At 45.1% G+C, this 25,443-nt stretch overlaps 1 protein-coding gene across 1 annotated transcript in view; it reads right to left on the bottom strand.

The window, feature by feature from the left end:
* NBEA (neurobeachin) overlaps positions 1–25,443 on the bottom strand; it is an 822,532-nt gene that overhangs the window by 114,670 nt on the left and 682,419 nt on the right. Inside the window, exon 44 of the mRNA XM_006874376.1 lies at positions 19,585–19,697. Within this exon, the coding sequence (XP_006874438.1) occupies positions 19,585–19,697 (113 nt within the window). The remainder of the gene's footprint in view (positions 1–19,584; positions 19,698–25,443) is intronic.

The raw sequence follows: 25,443 nt of genomic DNA, 5'->3' as shown, positions 1-25,443 counted from the left end.
CCCCCCCCACACACACACGGTTTTATGGTGCTTCAAGGACACTGTGTCTTTTAGCCTTTCAAGGTCTGGGCAGCTTTGCCGTGAAACAAGTGTGAGCTCTCCTGACCCCATGCTGGACATTCTCGTGACATTTCATACTTCTTCATCTCACCATTACACACTTCACAGACCACACTATAGTGTCAACATCACTTTTATTTGTACAGGGATACACCAAAAACCTCTGTGACTCGCCCTGTTGTAATGTTTGCTTTACTGCAGAGATCAGGAACGGAACTTGCGGTATCTCTGAGGTCCACCTGTTTACAGATGAAGCGTCCACCCTGTTCACAGTGAGCCTACAAGTGGAGATGGAGACAGTGGCCCGGACAGTCCCGGCCCTGTGGACAACCCTCTGCCCAGGCCACTCAGTTGTTCACTGACCCCGGCGTGGGCTGCACGCCAAATGCCCGCCATCCAATCTTCCCTTGTCTCCAGTAAACAGGATTAGCTGGGTCACTGTCTGGAACGTCTTAGCTGAGCGAATCAAGACCTCCTGGCATATGGTCCTCATAATTCCACAGGGTAAACCACCTTGGGTTATGGGTTTTGTCTGATTTGGGTTTAATGGCATAGGGGGCTCACTTTAATGATATCTGACAGCACGGGGTTTTGCTCCAGGTCATATGACATACAAATTTGGGGGCTTCAAAAAGTTGCTGGAAAAATTCCCTTACCTTTCAATACTATTTTTCCATGAACTTTTTGACACCCTCCACGTAACTGTATGTCCAGGGGAAACGAAAGAAAAGGATTAAACAGAACCTAATTCCTCGATTGCAAAATGTAATAGTATTAGGTCACTATAAAGTCCAGCCCCCCAAGGCTTAATTTAAACAAGAGAGGAGTAGAAAATGAGAGTCTCCCTGGGACAAACGCTATTACACAGGAGACAAAGTTCAGCGTGCACGTGCTTATGAGCCTTTTCTCTACCTCCCCTGAGACCAATCCAAACACTACAATGATGCCCATCCCTGGAATACACTCTGGTCTAAAAGGGATCTTATCTTGAATATTAAAATGACTGGTAAATTTTGTTCAGGTTTTTCTTGACCTTTGTAATTACGCCCACCACGCAGACTAAACAGTATCATTTTCTAAAGCTGCATTTCTTGTGTACATGAATAGGCCTATTTTAAAGATCCTAAATGCTTGTGTGATCAGATCATTTTTGTGAAACAGAGTATAGATGTTCCTACTTTAGTTTAAATATCTCTTCAAGTGATCCACGGCTGACACTTTATTTGGTGTTAAGTTTCATTGGTTATTGCTCAGATCTTTTTGCATCGATGTAAGAAAAAAAAGCCATGTAATTTTATTAAGCATCAGATAAAACATGAATAATATTTTAAACAAGTATCAAGTTACTTTTTGGGTAGAAGGGTAATTATTATAAAGTGGAATGTGAGTTCTGTTATTGAATTGCAAGTAAGGTTCCGTTTAAAACGGTTCACATATTTTGTGCTTTTCTAGATGTGTAACTATCTGCCTTTCTGAATCAATAGTATAGGTATTTTTTTTCAAAACCCTTAAAATGTTTCATACTCTGCTCTGTCTTGAATATGTTAATGGCTCTTTCACATGCATAAAATGTCAGGGTAATCCCTAGGGGTCAGCCTTATCTGATACTGTCTGTTCTGTAGGACCTCACAAAGCATTCGGGAAAACGCAGCATGAGTCCGTCTCTAATCTTTTCCAGCTTTCCCCTCAACTACTGGAAAAGAGATAAAATAAATATTTACATTTTTTTATTTCACTTGAGTTTCATCAAAGTCATTTTATTTGAATGTTTCACAGACTAATACTCTGTCAGAACCAGCTGCACACCATTAAAGTCTGTATCTGCCCCCATTAGTAACTTTAAAATACAGTTCTCATTTTAAGTTTTACCTAGTGCATTTAGGGATGACTTTTGTAAAACATAGTGTAAATGACTTGGTTTGCATTCATTATTTTTCATCTGATATTCAAGAAGCTATCGAGCATTAGAAGGAAAAAAGCTATGCAATATTTCTTTTAGGAAATGTAGATTTCATCATAGATAATTTTTTTTTTTTTAAATGGGCTTTGAATATAGTGGTTATGAGTTGGGCTGCTAACCTCAAAGTCAGCAGTTTGAAACTGCCAGTTATTTCATGGGAGAAAAATGAGGCTTTCTGCTCCCGTAAAAATGTATAGCCTCAGAAATCTTATGAAGGGTCGCTATGAGTCGGAACCAACTCCATGGTACATAACTAACAACCAATGCCTACCAACCTACCTACCCATAAACTAGCTGTGTGCCTATTTACCTACTAACTTACCCACCTACCAAGCTACCTGTAACCTATTTACTTCTGCACCTCTTACCTACAACCTACCAACCTATTTATCTATGACCCACCTGTTTCCCTACAATTACCTAGCTACCTGCCTGCCTATTGCCTATCCATACATACCATTTGTTACAGTTATAGATATTTATTAATATTTTAAATTTTCAGTAGGTAATTCAAGATCAATACCATTTGGATTTAGCAAATGAATAAGGTAATTATGGTGAAAACAAAGTGAAACCAGACTTAATTAAATTTATAAATCTATTTTTCCATTGTTTCCATAGCGACTGTAGAAGCAGCCATTTCTTTTTTCTGAAGCAGTGGGTGTTTAGACATAAACCTCTGTGTATCTGAGGCGTCTGAAGGAAAAGGCCTAGTTGCATGCATACAGCACACCGCTTCATCTGTGGCTGTTTTGCCTTGTGAATTCATCTTATGAGATGACACTTGAACAAACAGAAAAGGACGACGAGAGATTAACAGTGAAAAAATTCAAGGTAATTTCTACCCTGACAACACTGTCTTATCATAATTCAGTTTCTAAAATTGCCACAGAGCACATGTGACTTTAAAAAAGCACCATTTTGAAAGAGTGATTAAGAGTGTACAAAGCCCACAACAGCCTGCAAACCAAGGGGGACCCAGGGGGCACTGCCATGGCCACGGAGGTCTCTGATGTGTTTACTGATGGAATGAGCTTGAAGAGCTTTCTACTCCATCACTCAGCCAACCCCTCTTCTAAAAAATTTTTATAAATTTGATTTTTTAAGGCAGAAATTTGACTCGGACAAGATCCACAAACAGCTTTTCTTTCTGGAAGAAAACTTTGCAGTTTTATTACGTGAGACACAAATCCTACAAGGTGCTTTCACTGAGGAGTAACACTGCCAACAGGGAGCTCTGGTAGCGTAGTGGTTATGAGTCGGGCTGCAGTTCAAAACTACCAGCTGCGCCATAGGAGAAAGATCAAGCTTTCGGCTCCTGTAGGGATTTACAGCCTCAGAAACCCAACGCAGGGTCACTATGAGTCAGAATGGCACACTACCACCACTGTCAACAGATTTGATTCGGTTTAATTTGAGGTATCTTTCTATCTATCTGTCATCAAGGATAAGTACTCCTCAGAAACCCTATACAGGGCCACTAGGAATCCGAATTGACTCCAGGGCACTTAACAACAACAAAAAATCTATCTATCTATCTATCTATCTATCTATCTATCTATCTATCTATCTTTGAATTACCTATCTAAATCTACTGTCTATCTTCTATCTACCTGTCTTGTTATCTACTGTCTGTCTGGTTTCCCTGTTTAAATCTACTGTCTATCTGCTATCTCTGTATAAATGTATCTAGGTGTTCATGATAGAAAACAACAAGGTTTTCATAACAACTATTAACATATGAGGGTGGTTGGACCCCATCAGCCGCTCGTCTGTCTTGGAGGGTCCCTGGGAGTTGGAAGTAACACCATGGCACTGAGTTATGGGCTGATTAACATGCCACAGCACCACGGTTCCTTGGAACACATTGAAAATTTCTGGCTAAATCTTTGGCATGTATTTCTGATAGATCGATATTTTTCTGTTTATAAAATTTGGGAGTTATATTGAAACTCTTTGGGAACAAGTATGTATGATTTATCAAAATTTGCAAAAACGACCCACAGAAATGTTGTATCTAAAATAAAGAAGAGATACTTAAGGGGTGAAAGGACTTTCGAGAGCAAAAGATGTGAGCGTGGAGCCGGAATGTTTGAGTCAACACATCACACACTAATGTGGACGGACTTGGGGGCACAGTCAACAACACCAGAGTCTAGTCTTTAAGAAGCAAATGCGTTTTTACATAGAAATCAGAGGAATTGTGATGGTTATGGTGCTAGGATTCTCCTTGTATGTCCCTGAAATAGTCAAGAGTCCACTTATGCTGTTGCAGCTGCTAATAGTGTTACATGTGTGTAAGACATTGTCTTTGAATCCACATTTGAGACTGATTTTCACAAGCTTAGTACAGTACTCAGAATGAGGAAATGGATACTTGACTCTCCACTGTTGACCAATGAATGTAAGACTGGGGTGTGGATGGCATTACCCTTCTCCATGGCTGCCTGCTGCCCTGCTCTTGGATCCTTAGAAATGGAAGGAACCTTGGGGAGACTAGTCCCACTCCGTCACACTACATGTGAGGATACCAGAGCAAAGAAAAGTCATGTTAAGACCACGCTGCTTGTTGGGGGTGCCATAGTTTATAGAGCCAGTGGAACCTCTGTGCAAGATACAGCTTGAAAACGGGTACCCTTGATTGATTTGTTTGGCTTCTAGATAAAGATTTTGGTTATCTGAACACTCAACACATCTGAGATTCGACCCTATTTTGTCTGATTTATAAGATAAACAGATCTTATGAAGATGTTATTCATCTTCTGAAATATCATTGTAATAAATAAAGGCTTGTGAATCCTCAGAAGTGGGTTCAAGAATTCTCGCCATTCTCCCCACCTCCCCCTTTGGTGAAGAAGGGTCATGAACTACATGTCATATCAAATTCTCAGTTACGACGATGTAGGAGTCAGACCTAGAGCGGAGACACAGCTGAGTTCAAGAAAACACTGGCCCCCCGCCCCCTGGCATTCATCCTTCCGGAAGCAGTTCAGTTTTCACCTCTGCAGGAGACGTGAGGCCATCTGGTCACAGTTAGGGTGCTTACAGCCTCTTACCCAGCAGACACTGCTGTCAGACACTGCTCTGTGTTCTCACCCATCTCTGAGTCTTAGTACTCCAGGTAGGGCCGGCCTCTGGGGAGGCACTTCCTAAATGCTGAACACAGCTAGATGGATTCATCTGTTTACATCTTATTTTTAAGTTTCTTATGGTACATTTAGAGAACATTTTTAGGAAAAGACGAAAAATTTTTTGCAATACGTACGATAAAGGGCTAATTTGCTATTTGAAGAAAAAAACTCTTAGAAAAAAAAAAGAAGAGCCAAGAGTGGAACCCTACCCAGAGAAACAGAGATGCCTGAGATAGAGACAGAGATGATGACGTGGAGTGATGAAGCGGCTGGGGACTCTGGACCCAGAGAGGGAAATGGACTGTGGGCCGAAAACTGGGGGGAGGAGGGGGAAGTGTAGGGGGCAGGTTTCTGGGATATACCCTTTGGGTGGTTGATGATGCATGGAGGGGACTGGAACCATGGCAATGAGATGATATACGATGGAATGAATGTAAAACTAAAGTTCCCCCATGTAAACTATCATATAATTCACAATAAAACATTAAAAAAAAAGAATGTGCAATCCAATTCAATAAATGAGCACATGATGTGATCAGGAATTCACCCCATACATGAATCTTTTATGTATTAGATGTTTCTCCAATAACATGGGAAAGATGTAGGGGGCGATCTGACATCATGATGCGCTGTTCTTTCTCTCTTCCTGGGATCACCCCTTCTCCCTTTCCAGTTTGTGTGGCTCAGGTGGGCTGTCCCCGTTACCTGAGTGGACATGTGTTCCAGGCATGTCCATAGCTCCTTCCAGCCACCTGGCCCTTTCCGCCCAGGGACCTCACTGTCTCCTCAAGGCCTGCAGAGGCAGCAGAACCAACAAGTCGGAGACATGGCACCTGAAGACACTGGTGGTCCGCACCTTCAGGTCAAGTAGTCCTGCCGGAGCCCAGCTGCCCTGAGGGAGACCAATGAGGCCGTTTGCTTCCCTAGAGACTTAGCGCCTTGGGAACTCGCTGCGGCAGTCTCCTCCATCCGTCCGGCAGGGTTGCTAGGACTTGGTATGGACTCAAAGGAAGCAAATGACAGGAAATGCAACTTACATAACCAGTTGTTAACTGAAAGGATGACAGTTCAAGTCCTCCCACAGTAACTGGGAAGACAGGTCCAGCCATTTACTCCCGAAAAATCAGCCACTGAAAATCTGTGGGGCCTCAAGGAATCGAGTCCTGGGATTGTCGTTAAACCTTAAAGCTAAGTAGCCCCTGAAGCCTTCTTCAAATCCAACACCACTTTTGCTTCATTCACTAGTAAAGAACGTCTGCCTAGGACACTGTGCTGTTTAGACGTCTCTAGATAAAAGGGGGTGGGGTGGGGTGGGGGGGCAGTGAGCCATGCTAGTGAAGAGAAAGGGCTCAGAGATGGCAGGTGACAATGGCTGTACAGTTCAAAGGTCGTCAGTCCATGGATGGCACCCGCAGGAACTGTTGCATGGTGGTATGCTCTACTGTGCACATTCTCAACAACAAAACATAAATGACTCCACCAAACAGGAAAACCTGTGGAGTACAGGCCTCCTCGGACACACACTCTAGGTCAGAATCCATTCAAGGCAACTGGTTTGTAAGCAGAGCCATTCATCACAGCACTTTGACCTGGGAGGAGAGAATGAGGAAATCCATGGAAGGTTCTTAGCACAAAGGCTGACACAAAACAAGCGCGTGGTAGATGTAGGCTGCTGCTGCTGTTTGTAGCCCAGAGTGATTCTTAAGGAAGTAAGTTTTTAAAATCTGAATCACCTTCACATGAAAACAGCGGAGGTCTTCACAGGTTACAAGACAGGCTCTAAGTATGAAGCAGTATGACCAGGATGGGGCTATCATTTCCTTTCAAGACCTCCTTTAACGAGCTAACATTTTGTTTCAGCTGAAGAAAAGCTTAAGAGGGACTGAGGGGACCTAGCTTTGGTCCTGGTGGCACTGTGTGTTAGGTGTTAGGCTAACCACAGGATCAGAGGTTCAAACCCACCAGTAGTTGTACGGGAGAAAGATGAGGCTGGCTGCACTCTCCCGCATAGATGAACAGCCTTGGGAACCCTCTAGGGCAGTTCTACTCGGTCCTGTCGGGTGACCATGGTAAGCTAAATGTGCAGATGTGACACGTGAAGACAGGCAGTAGGAAATAGTCCAGACTCTGGGTGAGGAACAGGTGATGTGTTGTGCACATTGGCTCCGACTCTCCCTTACAGTCACCTGAGCTGGCAGCTGTTAAACCACCGAGAAAGCTCTGGAGTCCCGATGCAGCTGCTCCTACCATTTCTGAAGAGTCAGCAGCATAGATGCTGGTGGTCAGGTCCTCCTGTTGGTCCTAATTCTTCTGAAAGTTCACAGGTCAGGTTCCACCCACCTTTCTCTGGCTTTGAAAAGATAAGACAATTGGCTACACGGGAAAGGACAAGAACAATAAAGTTGTCCTAGGCGAGGGACAGCTTTGGGAGTTGTGCGTGAGTCCTTGACGCTTCCCACGGTGTTATTAGCTGTTTCCAGGGGCAGTAGTGGAGATACAGCCACAAGCAGGAAAGCAGCGCTCTTTCTGCCTGCAGAGTGTCTGTGAAGCCAGTTGTTGCTCTGTTTGCACTTTTCTTGGTTCTTCGCTTCCTTTCAGTGGGAAGGAAAGAGCATGGATCTGCACTGGTGAGCCATAAGGACAAGAGCACCAGGGGCTGAGGGCCATGTCCAGGGCCTGCAGCAACGAGTGCCCAGACACAGTGACCAATTCCGATCAGTCTGACTTTGAAATCGGTGCCTTTTTTGCATTTTTCTTTCCCTGAAAGTGATGCCCTTGCCTTGGATTGGCTTGTGTCTAACTGTTGGCTCTGATGTCTAGTAACCCATGTCCAACAGAGGGACATGCTGGCTGAGCCTGCGTCAAACTCACAATCGTTACATTTGCATCCACGGCTGCTGCCACTGTGCCAACCCAGTTTGTGTGTGGGGGGTGGGTCTTCTCCTTCTTCACTGACCCTCCACTTTACCAAGCATGATGTCCTTCTCCAGGATCTGGTCCTTTCTGACTACATGTCCAAAGTACGATATAAAGTCTTCCCACCCTCACTTCTAAGGAGCTTTCCGGCTGCACCTCTTCCAAGACAGATGACTTTGTTCTTCAGGAAGTCCACGGTATACTCAGTATTCTCCGCCAACACCATTATCCAAACGAATCAATTCTTCTCCAATCTTCCTTATTCATTATCCAACTTTCACACGCACAGGAGACAACTGAAAATATCATAGCTTGGGTCAGGCGCATCTTAGTCCTCAATGTGACATCTAGGCTTTAAAGAGGGCTTGTGCAGCAAATTTAATAGCAGAATCCAAATGCTGCCTTAAAATACGACTTTTCCTGCAAGTCAGCAGTTCAAACCCACTGGCTGCTCCATGGGAGAAAGCTGAGGCTGTCTGCTTCTGTGTAGATGTAGTGTCTTGGAACCCTTCTTTAAGGCGGTTATACGTCAGAACCGAGGGGGTGGTACACCACCCCCTCCACCATGACAGTTTAGCCTTTCCTTCTCCCACACAGTGATGACTAACAAAGCCCGTCCTGCAGATATCTCAGGCTGCCTTCAATGACGTCTTACAGCATGCATACGCATGTGTCACATTCGGAGGTGGCTTTCTCTGTTTCCAGATGGTGAGATCACCAGAGCTGCGCATTATTCACACGTTCTCCCTGTAGTGAGTTTCTTATCGTCAGAGCCAGCTACTAACACATTCGCTGGTGTTGCTCTCACTTCATGGTTTGCTGGTATAAGGTAAGCATTTGGCTGATGACACTAGACCAGGTAAAACGAATTTCACTAAGCTGTTGCTGACATACGGTGAAAAGGCAGCTGAGGTAGGCTGAGTTGAGAGTGTCCCCCTGTAAGTGAGCCAGGCGGGTGTAAAGCCTCTCACTGCCTTGCCAACCGACACTAGTGGGTACTAGGCGTGGACTCTGACTGGTCTTCACACTTGAATGCCTCCATCTGCATGATCACGTCTGGAAACATGCAGGCATGATTACTTGGTTTGTAACGTGGCATCGTAATATAGGACAGCGTCTGCTCATCATCATCTGTCAAACAACTTGTGTTAACAAAGGCCGTTTTCCCACTGAGTGGCTGGCTGCGTGGTGTCTCCGGTGCGTGTGAATATCAGTAGATCTGTTTGTGATGAAACGGTTCCAGGTATCACAGGGCACTGCTAGGGATCAGGAAAACACCATTTACACTTTCTTTTTTCTTTTGTTTTAGCAAAGCGCTGGGTGTGTGCTCCCTCCCACATGTGCTGGGCCTCCGTGTCTCTCCATGCATCTCCTCAGGTCACCGGTACTGCAGGACTGTGTGCGTAACAGTGTTTACCTCATGCACTCCCCCACCCGCCCCAGTGTCTCACCTTCCGACCCCTGCCTCTGACTGTACGTCTGCATCAAGTGAGCAGAGGTGGGCTGGCTTCAGGTCACTGTCCTGGCACCAGTGGGATCCAAGAACGAAGGAGTACTGGTAAACAGTGGGGCTCTCCAGTGGACACGGGTTCAGCCTTCTGTCCAAGAGGCCACATCTCCAGAAGGACAATCTACATAAGCTGGGGCTGGGGCATCTGACTACCTACAGCTGGCTGGGTAATGAAGAGACATGTCAACTGCAGCTTGTTCACCGCTAGTCCTAACCTCAGTCAGCGTCTCTAACCTGTTACTGCTGGTAGCTGTCATTGATTTGGTGCCGACTCATAGTGACCCCACTTCGGACAGATTGTCAGGAGGGACCAGTCGCTGGAAAAGGGTATCATGTTTGGTAAGGTGGAGGGTCAGAGAAAAAGAGGAAGACCCCAGGAAGATGGATTGGCAATGGCAGCGTCAATAGGCTCAAGTGTGGAAATGACTGTGTGGTTGGCCCAGGACCGGGCAGTGTTTCGTTCTGTTGTGCATAGGGTTGCTATGAGTCGGTACTTGCTCGATGGCACCTAACAACAACAACAACATAGTGACCCTTTGCACAGCAGAAACACTTGCCGAATGCTGCACCAACCTCACACAGCAATGCTACACCTGAGCCCACTGCTGCTACTACTGGGCCAATCCATCTCGTTGGGGGTCTTCCTCTTTTCCTCGGACCCTCCACTTTACCAAACATGATGTCCTTCACCAGTGACTGGTCCCTCCTGACAATATTCCAAAGTATGAGAGACAAAGTCTGGCCATCCTGGCCTCCAAGGAGCACTCTGGCTACACTTCTTCATTCCCGGCATAGTAAACCATGCAATTGTCAAATTCAAAATGGCCAACATCAATCCCTTAGGATATCAATGTTTATACATTCGATTTCATTTTTGACAATTTCCAATTTTCCTAGATTCATACTTTGTATATTCTATGTTCCGATTATTAACGGATGTTTACAGTTTTTCTCTATTGTGAGTTGTGTCCCATCAGCAAGTGACAGTTCCGAAGGCTTAACTCCCGTCACGGTCATCACGGTCAACTCCACTTTGAGGAGGCAGCTCTTCCCCAGTCATATTTTAAGTGCCTTCCACCCTAAGGGGCTCATCTTCCGGCATTGTATCTGATAAATACTCTGGTGCTCTTCATCATGTTTCTGGATTCAATATTCCAGTTCTATCTGATAGTATTCTACTGCTATTTATAAAGTGTTCAGTGACTAAAGATTCACAAGCAGTTAGTGTCTCCTTCTTAGTCTGTCTTCATCAGTTTCTACCTGTCCACTGTGGGTGACCCAGGTGGCATAGCTTCCAGAATCACAGCAACATGGAAGGCCCCACAGTACGGCAAACTGCCAGGAGAGTGGTGGGTTCTAGCCTGAACGTGGGCACAAAGACAGCTAGCTCCTGCGGTGCCTGACCAGTTGTTATTGCTGTGAAGTGCTATCGAGTTGATTGCGACCCATAGCGACCCTGTATAGGGTTTCCACGGAGCATCTGGTGGGCTTGAACCACCGACCTTGCAGTTCAAACGACTTTGCAGTCTGGCGCAGTAGCCCACAGCACCACACTATAAAAGACTTTCTTGGCTCCTGTTCTCTTCCAATGTTCGAGTAAGTGGGCTAATAGGAAGAGAATGAGTATTAAAAATTTAATAAAATACTTGATTCTAAGTTTCAATAAGCATTCAAGTTCAGTGAAGTTAAGTTGGCTCTAAGGTCCAACAGAGCAGTGCCCTGCCCGGTCCTCACAGCCGTCCGTGTGCTTGAACTCACGGCTGCAGCCACCTTGCTGGTTAGCTGGAGTGCGAGTGGGCGTCTTCTTCCATAAAGATGGTGGCCTTGGAAACCCTGTGGGGCAGCTCCACTCTGTCCTACAGGACACAGTAGGAGTCTGAATCAACTCCATCACAGTGGTTGGGGTCTTACGGTTAAGGAGACCCTCTGTGAATGTCAGCACGGGCGTGTGGTGGCTCTGTGTGCCAGGTCCGCCCAGGGCTCAGTGCTCTCCAGACTGGAGCGTGATGGAGCGAGGACCCTCACATCTGGAGCTGTGTGTTGCTCACCACCTAGCCCCCTTTCTGCCGGGACCAGAGTCCAGGTTTCCTCTCGTGGATGTGCACACCAACTCTCAGACAGGTACGATCCTGATGCTACCTCAGCCTTGAAACGTGAGGATGACTGCTCACCGTACCTGCAGGGGCTATGTCCCATCCCCGTCACTAGCCCCAGTGAGACCCGGGTAACATACTGGGGGACTTGGGGAAAGAAAACTTTGCTGTCTTCCATGGGAGCTGCCTGGTGAGACCTTCTCTTGTCCTTGGATGGTCTGAAACTGTTGCAGGCATTTTGCTATTAATGTGGGTAGCCTGGGGCTACTGAGGGCATCCAGTGGAGGTGAGTCTGAAGTCCACGGTGGGCTGGCAGAGCAGAGAAATGGAAGGGCCAGGTCCTTGGGGCATTATCACAGCCACTGGATCAAATTTTGCTGAAAATCAAACCTTTCAAAGCATGTTTTAGGTATGAGTCATGTTCCAGTCAGATTGAGCTGAATTTTCTTTTTTACCTTTTTGAAACTATTCACCAAAAGCATCTTAGCCGACAAGACGCAGAACTTCAGGGAACCGGGTAGTGTGAGGGTAGGAGGAGAGAAAATAATAACTCAATGTTTAGAACTGTAGGTTTCAGAGGTTGATAGATATTGAAAAGTCCTTTACCGTGGTTTGAGTGCAAGTTCACATGGTTCATTAGGTTCCCATCTGACAAGAGCTCTACGATTTGCTCAGTGACAGTAGCTACGTTTTCACGACGAGTCGGCGTTTTTTTTCTTTGTATTTTTGTTGTTCTGCTTAATACAGTGACAAATATAAAAAGCTAATGGGGTTCCAAATTTTTTTTTAGAAAAAAACTCTGTAATAATTCACTGCTGAAAACTACTTCCACCATGTGTCTGTTAGTCTATGGCACTGCCGTGGCTTCTGTGTGGCTGTGATTCTGGAAGCTCTGCCATCGGTATTTGAAATCCCAGCAGCATTTACCACAGTGGACAGGTTTCAGCAGGGCTGCCTGACTAAGTCAGACTAGAAAAAGGAGCGGCAGAGTACTTCTGAAAGGTTTAGCCACGGAAAACAGAACAGCAGTGGAGCTCTGTCTGACCCAGTGCTCGAAGGTGATGCCCTCCGGTTGGAGGGAATTCAAAATATGACTGCAGAAGAAAGTCCTCCTCAAAGTAGAGCTGACCATGGTAATGCACATGGACCAAAGCTTTCGGGGCCTTCATGTGCTGGTGGGCACAATCAAAATGAGGAGCAACAGCATCAAACTTCCATTCATAATCAGAACGTGGAATTAAAAGTGAAATGGAACACATAAGCATCGATAGCCTAGGCATCAGTGAGCTGAAATGGACTGGTATTGGCCATTTTGAATCTGACAACCACATGGTTTACGATGCTGGGCATGACAAATGGAAGAGGAATGGCGTCACATTCACCATCAAACAGAGCATTTCAAGGTCCATCCTGAAGAACAATACTGTCTGTGGTAGGATACTATCCTATGAAGAAGGTCACTATTACTCAGATTGACACGCCAGCCACTAAAGCCAATGATGATGAAACTGAAGAATCCTACCAATTGTATAAATAATTACAGCTCACTGGAATGTAAAGGTCGGAAATGAAGAGGAAGGATCAGTGGTTGGACAATATGGCCTTGGTGATAGAAACGATGCTGGAGATCGCATGATGGAATTTTGGAAGACCAACGATGTCTTCATTGCAGATCCCTTTATTAAACAACATAAAAGACGACTGGACTTGTAAACCTTGCGAGATAGAACAGAGGACTAAGACTGACTACATCTGTGGGAAGAGCCGCTCCTCGGAAACAGGGTCACTATGAGTCGGAACCGACTCAACAGCACTTACCAACAACAACAAATGGGAAGAGACGTGGAAAAGCTCCATGCCATGAGCCAAAACAAGGCCAAGGACTGCCTATGGGCCAGAATGTCAACTGCTCAGAGGCAAGTTCAGGCTGAAGCTGAAGAAAATTAAAACAAGTCTGCAAGAGTCAAAATATGACCATGGATACATCCCACCTGACTTTAGACCAAGAAGCAGAACAAAACAAGGGGGTACTGTAGGATTCAAGACCAGGAAAGGTGTGCACCAGGGCTGCAGTCTTTCCCTAGACTTATTCATTCTGGTTTTTGAGCAAATAATCCAAGAAATTGAATAATATGAAGATTGGAGGAAGGCTCATTAACAACCTGCAATATGCAGATGATGCAACCTTGCTTGATAGGAGCAAAGCAGACTTTAAATACTTACTGATGAAGATCAAAGAGCACAGCCTTCAGTATAGATTGCATCTCAATGTAAAGAAAACAAATATCCTCACAAGTGGACTAATAAACAACATCATGGTAAGTGGAGAAAAGATTAAAGTTGTCAAAGACTTCATTTTACTTGAATCCATAATCAACACCCATGTAAACAGCAGTCAAAAAGTGAAACTACATATTGCATTAAGCAAATCTGCTGTAAACGACCTTTTCAAAAGTGCTAAAGAGCAAAGATGTCAGTTTGAGGACTAAGGTGCACCTCACCCAAACCATGCAGGGTATTTTCAATTAGCGCACACGTGGAAGTTGGACAGGGAATAAGGAAGCCTGTAGAATAATCGATGCATTTGAATCATGGTGTTGGTGAAGACTAGTAAAAGTACCATGGACTTCCAGAAGAACGAACAGATCTGTGTTGGAAGAAGTACAGTCAAAATGCTCCTTAGAAGCCAGGATGGTTAGACTTCGCCCCTCCTACTTTGGACATGTTGTCAGGAGGGACCAGTCCCTGGAGAAGGACGACATGCTTGGTGAGTGGAGGGTCAGTGTAAAAGAGGAGGACCCCCTAGTGAGAAGGACGGACACAGTGGCAGCAGCAATGGGCTCAAACGTGACAACTGTGAGGATGGCACAGGACAGGGCAGGGTTTTGTTCTGTGGTGCACGCTGTGAACGCACAGGCTTGCTGTGAGTGGGACCCGACTGGGCGCCACCTGTCTATAACAGACAGCGACAAGAGGTACGGGGCTCAGGACTCCCAGGCTGTGTTGAGAAACAACTTCCTTTGTTGTGGAGGTCTTCTCGATGGGTTCCGGTTCATGATGTCCCAAGTTTTCATTCTGAACTTCTGACGAGAAGATGCAGTCTCCTGAGAGTTTCACGGACTGCCTGGGGCCACCTCTCCTACATTCCTACTGTACTAATCACTTTTTCTTAATTATATTTTTGGACATCAAGTGTCATTTTCCCATTAAGTGTATAACATGATGCATTTTCATACATTACAACCTTGTTTATTAATGGTTTTTCTACATTATGGTCTTGGGTTTCTAGCCCATTTGTAAGAGCTTCCTATTAACAAAGTCAGTGAAGCAGAGGAGTACTGCAGGGCGATTTATGAACACATCAAGAGACTTTAATTTGCTCACGTTTTCCCATCATGCTGGCTGAACAGAATAGAAAGAACAATTTGCTAATGCATGGACGGTTGTGGAGTCAAAGGAAAACACTGTCTTTTCAGAGCTCATGGGCTGCAGTGTTCACACAGCCGACTCTACGCTTGCACACATGCAGTTGGTGGTCACGCTGCCACGGACGCCACCTGTTTGCCTCTTCTAGTTGGCACTATGGGAAGCTGGGGGAGTGTGTGTGAGTCACTCAGACAGAAAACTCTGCCCAAGGAAGTGCAGCGTAGGAACGGGAAGAATGTTGATATATATCTGCCAGTTATCTGGGGAACAGAGACATCCCCATTTGATTTACCTCCTATTTCCTATGTGGATAAACTCAAAATCTGTCATTACTAGCTTATGTTTAGCCGTATGCCTTGTATCTGTTGTTCTTAAGTCAGTTCCAACTCACAGTGACATGGGGTTTCTGAGGAGTGGTTGGTGAGTTTGAACTGCTAACCTGACGGTTCAAACGGACCTTGTGGTTCAGTGTATTATCACACAGTGCCACACCAGGACTCCTATACTCCATATCAATTAATCACAGCCACATGTGTGTTTTCGGGACATCCGAGCTCAAATGTCTTAGTGAAGAAGAGCATGCACTGTCCTTGATGGGAGACTCTCTCCTGGCTGGAGGCCGTGATGTGAAGGCAGGAACTCTTGCAGCCACACTGTAGTCACATGGGAGTGCTCGGAGCTAGTGGAAGCCATCCCAACTCCACCTCCCATGCCGGCTCAGCCTCACACATGGCTGGCACCTGCGTGTCCACTTCTGCTCTGGGCTCAACCACTCCAAGAGGACTAGGACAGGCCTGTGGGAGTTCAGGATGAGCACCTGCCTGCTAATGGTAGGTCAGTGGTTCAAACCCACCAGCTGCTCCTCGGAAACCCTATACAGGCTCACTATGAGTTGGAACCAACTCGACGGCACTTAATAACAATGGAAGTACACCTTTCCAAGGAGCCCTGCTGGTGGTGTGGGTTAGGCTTTGGGCTGCTTACTACAAGGCCAGTGGTTCAAACCCACCAGCTGTGCCAAGGGAGGAAGATGAAGCTGTTGGCTCCTGTTAAAGTGTATGCTCTTCAAAACCCTATGCAGAAGCACTATGAGTCAGAATGGAGGTGGGAGCAGGTATGTTTGGCTTTGTTTCGGGTACACTGTCCCCGTAGCACCAAAACCCAAACCAAACCCAAACCAAACCCATAGCCTTCAAGTCGACTCTGACCTAAAATGACCTTGTAGGGCAGAGCGGAACTGCTGCTGCGGGTGTCTGAGATTTTATGGGAGCAGACAGCCTCCTCTTTCTCCCACTCTAGCTAATATTGTTGTTGTTGTGAAGTGCTGTCGAACTGATACCGACCCACAGTGACCCTGTATAGGGTTTCCGAGGAGTAGCTGTTGACCTTGTGGTTCAAACTGGCTTTGCAGTCCAGCGCATTAACCCACAGCGCCACCCCAGGACTCCCTACCATGATAAATGTTTGTTGACTGAAAGAATTAATCTGTGAATGAAGAAAAGAAAAGAAGCTGGGTCAACAGTAGAGCTCAGGGAACAGAGGCCATTTCCCTGTTATAGGAAGAATGCAACAGTCATTAAAGTTGTCCACTCAGCTCTAAGTCCATATGTTATTGGGAAGTGCTGTCGAGTCGGTTCTGACGCTTAGACACCCTGTTTGGGTTTCCGAGGAGCAGCTGGTGGGTTTGAACTGCTGACCTTGTGGTCGCACACCAGGAGTCCATATATACATAGTACACACATGTAAACGTTTTCTTGTTTGTTGCTGCTGTGAAGACTTGTGAGTTCTGACTTAGAGTGACCCCATGGGACAGAGTGAGTACAAGTGCCCACAAGATTCTCTAGTCTTTATGGGAGGAGGGCACCAGCTACTTCTCTGGCCGAAAGACGTCTGTTCCCATCAAGACTAGTCTCAGAAACCCTATGAAGCAGTCCTACTCTGTCCTGAGCTTCACTGTGACTTGGAATACACTCGAAGGCAGTGGGCTTCCTTATTCTGGTAATACATACTGGTGATTCAGTCATTATTAAATAAAACACAGAGAAGACTTTGTTAAACAACCAGTTTAACAGTTTTCACCCTTAGTAGCTTAGCCTGGCTTTGCTCTACAGCCAGAGTCCACATCAGCCCTAACGAGTCACACCATAAACACATGTCACTCCAAGGTGTGGAGCAGGACTTACTGAGAGCTGGACTGCTGAGCCACCAGGCACCTGGCCACCTGCCTCTGTGACGACTGTTGTTGTTAAAGGTAGTCAGCTCATCTACAAGTCTCTATGTTGTTGGTAAGTGCCCATGAGTCGGTTCTGACTCACAGCGACCTTGTTTAGGATAGTTCATAGTCCTGAAGTTTTCTACGGCCAAGGGCTCGGTGACAGTCTTTAGATGCATGCACAATTTGACCTCTACATCTGACCTATGAGGTTGCTGTTGCTAAGTGTGGTTGAGTCAATTCTGACTCATAGAGTTTCTACAGAGTGGATGATGAATTTGAATTGCTAACCTTATGATTCAAACTGACCTTGCAGTCGTGTGCTTGTCCTACAGTGCCACATAGCCTTATTGTTCTCACATCACCAATAGGAAAAGGGAGGCTGACAGACACTTGCTTGGGGTAACAGTGCACGTAGAACCGAAAGTTAGGTTGGTATGGCTCTCTGCCGCAGAAACCCTCAGGTTAAAACCGTCTGTGATGGTCACGTTATATTGGCAGCAACGCCTTACATGGTCAGTCCCATAAAGTTACTCTATAGTGAAAATCTCAAAATGTAGTCTCTCCAAGCTCCACGGAGTCGTTACCTTTTATCTCCCTTCAAACTTCCCCACTCCCAACAACCAGACAGGCAGATGTTCTCAGGCAGCCATTGCTCCCAACTCAAGATACCTTGTAATCACAGTGGCCCTTACTTTTAAAGACACAAGAGACCTCAGTGTCATTGTTTGGCCCAGCTGAGTCTGAGTCAGTTCTGACTCACAATGATCCTGTTTTGCAGCAGGACAAGATGCTGTCCAGCCTGGCACCATGCCTGAAGTTTCCTTTAGTCAGACTTTTATATGAGTTGGAACTGACTCGATGGCACTTAACAATAACAATACATGTATTTGTAAAATCATACACTTTATAAGTATAGCTATGTTTGTATAATCATATATTTTTATTTGTGATACTATTTGCACCTTATTTTGCTGATTCAGGAGTACTGGTGGTGCTGTGGGGTAAGCACTGGACTGCTAACCGCCAAGTTGGCAGTTCAAATCCACCAGCTTCTTTGTGGGAAAAAGATGAGGCTTTCTGTTCCCGTAAAGATTCACAGCCTCAGACACCCTATATGAAGTCACTGTGGTGGTAATGCATTTGGTTTGAGCTATTCTATAGATAATTATAGATCTTTTATACATGTCTATATTTATACAGTTATGTGCACTTTACAGATATTATTTACAACGACCTTATTTTATACATTGTTGTTGTTAAGTGCCATTGAGTAGGTTCCAACTCTGTAGTGACTCGGTATAGGGTTTCCAGGAGTGGCTGGCTGGTGAGTTTGAGCTACCAAACTTGTGGTTACCAATTCAGTGCTTATCCTACAGCACCACACTAGGATTCCGTTTTATAGCTAATCATGGATATTTTATAAATATGTCTATGTTGTTATTGTTGTTAAGTGCTGTCAAGTCAGTTGCAATGCATTGCAAGCCTGGATAGGGTTTCTGAGGATTAACTGGTGGGTTTGAACCACAGACTTTGTGGTTAACAGTCCAGTGCTTATCCTACAGCACCACACCAGGACTCCAAATATGTCTATATTTATATAATGATATGCCTTTTATAGGCATTTCTTGCACCTTTCATATCACCTAAGAATTACATCCCAGAAATGAATCAGCCTCATGTTCTGGAGTAATTTCCGGCTCTTTAAAAGCCCCTGGGATATCTGATCGCCTTCTCCCTCTGTCTGCTCTTTCTCAAACAGCCACTTCACTATGCCTACACTGACCCACTCCTCAAAACCCTACACAGGGGCGCTATGAATCTGAACGATTCATGGCAGCCCCCACATATTGACCACGCCTCAGAAACCCCACACAGGGGTGCTATGAATCTGAACACTGAATGATTTACAATCCAGAAAGGTGTGCACCAGGATTGTATCCTTCCACCATACGTGTTCCATCTTTATGCTGAGCACATGATCTGAAAAACTGGAGGCTATGAAGAATGGCGGGCATCAGGACTGGAGGAAGACTCATTAACAACCTGAAATGATTGTAGGTTTGGCGCAGGACCAGCCGGGCAGTGTTTCGTTCTGTTGTGCGTAAGGTCACTAGGAGCTGGAACTGAGCTGACAGCTCTCGACAACAACACAGTAATCCTGGTCATCTGTCAGCAGCGCCTTTCTGTGGTAAGAACTGTCCGAGTTTACACTGACCACAGAAGGACAAGACACTAGGCCGGCAGGAGCTGGCTCTATTCTGCCAGGGGCTTACCTTTGACAGGTCTCGGAAGTTTCCGGGGAGAGTCAGATCCAGCTCCTCGGACTCATAGTTTGTCAGCACCCACGGAAACACGGGGTACTGGTTCAGGTCATTGTATGTCCGTCCTTGGAAAGAAAAAGACAGGAAAATGGGCGTTCAGTAACTGCTAACGATAGACAGTAATCGGCACAGTTTAATAGTATACAAGGCAAAGCTGGCATGTCAGAAAACCAAACCAAACAAGTCTTGTTTCCTGAAAGAGCCCAGCAGCCCAATACATTCAGCACCAGGCTCTTAACCAGAAGGTTCAGTCACTCAGGGGGTCAGAAAACCCAGGGAGCAGATCTACTATGTCCTACAAGGTCGCTACACCACCATGGGGGTCCCCAAAGGAGAGCACAGAGGCAGTGGCCCTGCACACTCGTGGGCGGTGTTGTTCTGTGATGATGTAGAAGCATCTAGAAGGCACTTCCCCAGAGGAAGAGAGCTGAGCTTCCGTCAAGAACCACAACAGAGGCCAGTAAGGAAGGTTGTAGACGGCGGCACCACACGTGGTCCCCACTCCGAGCTTCGTGATCTGTTCAGAGACTGAACCCCAGTGTTTCACTTCAGAGGGGAGCAGCTGTTTCTTCTTCTTAGATGACATTTGTCCTGTGTTTTCGATGAGGGCTCACACAGCTGTGTAGGTTCCCATCCAACAAATGTTACATCACATTAGTCACAATTCTGAGTCATTCTGCTTCCTCCACTTCTGTTCATTTAGTTTCCCTGCTGCCTCACCCTCTCATCTTTATACTGAAGTTGCTGTATACCCATTCGTGTCATGGAGCTGAGTTTTCACGAAGCACTGTATGCATGGGGAACATTCTTTATTTGATGAGTCAATGAGCCATTTAGCTAACAGGGTCCTTGGGGCTAGCTTCAGTTCAAGGCATAAAGGGTCTCCCAGGAGCCTCATGATCTATTAATAGGAAGACTCTAGAAGCCGAGTATATATGGAGTCCTGGTGTGGCATTGTAGGATAAGCACTGGACCGCAAGCTAGGCTTAAACCACAAGGTTGGCAGTGTACCAGTTGTTCCTTGGAAACCCTACATAAGGTCGCTATGAGTGGGAAGTGACTCAACAACACTTAACAACAACAAGAGAAGCAGAGTAGAACTGGGGGACTGAGGGAAGAAGATCACCACTCTATCCAGTGGAGTGCGGATAGGGTCTCACATGAGACTGAGAGACTCTGCCCCAGGAAGGGGGCTCAAAGAGCACTTGGATTCTTCTAAAGGTGGGTTAGGGTTTGACTGTGGCCAACTCGCTACATTTTCATTCAAATCCACTCAATAGAGCTACCATTGGCATTATTAATGCCGATATCAGGTATATTACAGCATCATATCATGTTTGGTAAGAAGGAAAGGAGGAGGGTCAGAGAAAAAGAGGAAGACCCCCTGCACAGTGGCAGCATCAATGGGCTCAAGTGTGGCAACGATAGTGAGGTTGGGCCAGGATCGGGTAGTGTTCCGTTCTTCTGTGTATAAGGTCGCTATGAGCCGGTACCGACTTGATGGCACATAACAACAACAACAACAGCATTTACATAGCTATGTATACTGTGTCTTGTTTGTTATTAAGAAATGGCATGGAATGAAACCTACTCCTGTTGCAGGAATCCCTGGGGGAGCAATGGTTAGGCCTTATCTACTTAGAGAAAGGTCTGCGATTTCAACCCACCCAGGGGCTTTGTCCATGGAGTCCTGGTGTGGCACTGTGGGCTAATGCATCAGACTGCAAAGACGTTTGAAGTGAAAGGTCGGTGGTTCAAGCTCACCAGCTGCTCCTTGGAAACCCTACACAGGGTCGCTGTGGGTCGGAATTGACTCGACAGCACTTCACAACAACAACAGTGGCTTTGCCCACTACTCATCTGTTAGTCTGTCGTACTGTGGGGGCTTGTGTGTTGCTGTGATTTTGAAAGCAATGACATAGGTATTTTAAATACCAGCAGGGTCACCCATGGTGGGCAGATTCAGTTGAGCTTCCAGACTAAGACAGACTAGGGAGAAGGAGTGACGGACTACTTTTGAGGATTTAGTCACTGAAAAGGTTATGAAAAGCAGTGGACTGTCAGAGAATAACAACGGAGCATTGACTTTTGAAACATGATGAAGAGCACCAGAATACTGTCAGATACAGTGCTGGAAAATGAGCCCTCAGGTTGGAAGGCACTCAAAATGCAACTGGGGAAGAGCTGCCTCCTCAAAGTAGACTTCACAGTGATGATACGAACAGAGTTAAGCCCTCAGGCACAACTCAAAATGAAGAGAAACACCTGTAAAAATCCACTGATAATCAGAACATGGAATATATGAAGTATGAATTTAGGAAATTAGACATTGTCAAGATGAAACGAATTGCATAAACATCGATATCCTGGGCATTAGTGGGCTGCAATGGACTGGTATTGGCCATTTTGAATCGGACAACCACAAGGTTTACTATGCTGGGAATGGTAAGATGAAGAGGAACAGCATTGCATTCATCATTAAAAAGAACATTTCAAGATCTTTCTTGAAGTACATCGCTGCCTGTGATAGGATAAGATCCATGCGCCTACAAGGAAGACAAGTCAATGCCACTATAATCCAAATTTATGCACCAACCACTAAAGCCAGTGGTGATGAAATCAAAGAATTCTATCACCTTCTTCAGTTTCAAACTAATCAAATATGCAACCAAGATGTATTGATCATTACTGGTGATTGGAATGCAAAGGTTGGAAACAAAGAGGAAGGAGTAGTAGTTGGAAAAGATGGTCTTGGCAGCAGTAATGATGCTGGAGACTGATTGCTAGAATTCTGCGAGACCAATGACTTTTTCATTGCAAATGTTGTTGTTGTTGTTAAGTGCCGTCGAGTCGGTTCTGACCCATAGCGACCCTGTACAGGGTTTCCGAGGGTGTAAATCCTTACGGGAGTAGAAAGCCTCATCTTTCTCCCAAATACCTTTTATATAAAACATAAAAGAGAACTATATACAGGGACCTCACCAGATGGAAAACACAGATATCAAACTGACTACATCTGTGGAAAGAGATGGTGGACAAGCTCCATATCATCATCCAAAACAAGGTCAGGGGCAGACTGTGGAATAACAGATCAGTTGCTCATATGCAAATTCAGGCTGAAGCTGAATAAAATTAAAACAAGTCCATGAGATCCAAAAGATGACCTTGAACATATCCCACATGAATTTAGAGATCATCTCAAGAACAGATTTGATGCTAAATACTAAAGACCAAAGACCAAAAGAACTGTGGGATGATATCAAGACTTCATACAGCAAGAAGACAAGAAAAATGGAAAAGACTAAACTGGATGTCAGAAGAGACTTTGAAACATACTCTCCAGCGTAGAGATGCTAAAGCAAAGGGAAGAAATGAGGAGATACAAGAGCTGAACAGAAAATTTCAAAGGTCAGCCCAAGAAGACAAAGTCAATTATTATACTAAAATGTGCAAAGGCCTGGAGTTAGAAAACCAGAAGGGATGAACATGCTCAGCATTTCTCAAGCTGAGGTAACTAAAGATAAAATCCAAGTCTTGACTTACAGTATTGAAGGATTATCTGAGCAAAATACTGAATAATGAAGAAAGCATCAATAGAAGATGGAAGGAATACACAGATTCACTGTACCAAAAAGAAACGGTTAGTGTTCAACCATTTTAAGAGGAAGCATTATGACCAAGAGCCAGTGATCCTGTAGGAAGAAGTCCAAGGTGCACTGAAGGAACTGGCAAAGAACAAGGCACCAGGAAATGATGGAATAAAAATCGAAATCTTTCAACAAACTGATGCAACACTGGAGGCACTCACTCATCTGTGCCAAAAAATTTGGAAGACAGCTGCCTGGCCAAATGAATGGAAGAGATCTGTATTTGTGTCCATTCCAAAGAAAGGTGACCCAACAGAATGGGGAAATCATCGGACAGTATCATTGATATCGCATACAAGTAAAGTTTTGCTAAAAGTGATATAAAAATGACTGCAAGCATACATTGAGAGAACTTCCAGATTCAAGCCAGATTCAGAAGAGGACAGGGAACAAAGGATATCATTGCTGACATTAGCTGGATCTTGGCTGAAAGCAGAGAATACTAGAAAGATGGTTACTTGTGCTTTATTGACAATGCAAAGACTTTCCATTATGTGGATCTTAAAAAGTTATGGACAACATTGCAGAGAATGAGTACTCCGAAATACTTTATTGTGCTCATGAGGAACCTGGACATAGACCAAGAGGCAGCTGTACAAACAAAACATGGGACCGCCGAATGGTTTAAAATCAGGAAAGATGTGCAATAGGGTTGTATTCTTACACTATACAATTCAATCTGTATGCTGAGCATATAACCCGAAAAAAAAACCACCTGGATTATATGAAGAAGGTGGCATCAGGATTGGAGAAACACTCATTAACAACCTGCGATGTGCAGATGATACAGCCTTGCTTGCTGAAAGTGAAGAGGACTTATACTTACTGATAAAGATCAAAGGCCACAGTCTTCATTATGGATTAAATCTCAATGTAAAGAAAAAAAAAAAAATCCTCACCACTGGATCAACAAACAGCATCCATATAAATGCAGAAAAGATTGAATTTGTCCAGGACTTCATTCTTCTTGGATCAAATATCAACACTCATGGAAGCAGCAGTCAAGAAATCAGATGACGTATTGCATTAGGCAAATCTGCTGCACAAGACCTTTTTAAAGTGTTGAAGAGCAAAGATGTTAGCTTGAGGACTAAGGTGCGCCTGACCCAAGCCAAGGTATTTTCAATAACCTCATATGCATGTGAAAGCTTAACAGTGAATAAGGAAGACCGTAGAAGAATTGATGCTTTTGAGTTATGGTGTTGAAGGAGAATATTGAAAGTACCATGGGCTGACAAAAGAACCAATAGATCTGTGTTGGAAGAAGTGCAGCCAGAATGCTTCTTGGAGGCCAGGATGGCCAAACTTTGTCTTTCATACTTCAGACATACTGTCAGGAGGGACCAGTCGCTTGGTATCATGTTTGGTAAAGTGGAGGGTCAGAGAAAAAGAGGAAGACCCCCAACGAGATGGACTTGCACAGTGGCAGCATCAATGGGCTCAAGCGTGGCAACAATTGTGAGGTTGGTGCAGGACTGGGCAGTGTTTCGTTCTGTTGTGCATCAGGTCATTGTGAGTCCATACCAATTCGATGGCACCTAACAACAACAATAGCAGTGTTGTTGTTGCAGGAGAAAGGCCTGGGAAGTCTGTTGCTGACGAGCCCACAGCCTAGTAAACTCCCCAGAGCAGCTCTACTTTTCCACTTGGGGTCGGTATGAGTTCGAGTCACCTCCACAGCACTAAACAACACCGTCTACATCCCTAACTCAACACTTCACATATGTGATCTCTTGCAGTCCTACAGAACCCACATGCGACATTGTTATTCACCCAATTCTACAGATAATGAAGCTAAGACTCAGGGAAGGTAACCTGCTCAAGGAATGGGAATCAGTCTTTGGCCTTACAAAAATCCATCTTCCATGAACACGTGTGCTTTAAGCTATCTAATGGATGATCAAGGAGTCCTGCTGTCAAAATGCTTAAGCACTTGACTGCAGACAGATTGTTGGTGGGAATCGGCCAGTTGCTCAGTAGGAGAAAAGACAATCTGTTCCTATAAAGATGACAGTCTGTGAAACCCTCTGGGGCAGTTCTGCTCTGTCACATGGGGGTGCTGTGAGTGGATAGTGACACAATAGATGACAGCCTAGGAAACCCTGTGGGGCAGTTCTCCTCTGTTACACCAGGGGACGCTGTGAGTGGATGATCTATAAGAGTA

This window comes from Chrysochloris asiatica, unplaced genomic scaffold, assembly GCF_000296735.1.
Source record: "Chrysochloris asiatica unplaced genomic scaffold, ChrAsi1.0 scaffold00272, whole genome shotgun sequence".
NCBI lineage: Eukaryota > Metazoa > Chordata > Mammalia > Afrosoricida > Chrysochloridae > Chrysochloris > Chrysochloris asiatica.
This window is presented reverse-complemented; position numbering and strand designations above follow the sequence as displayed.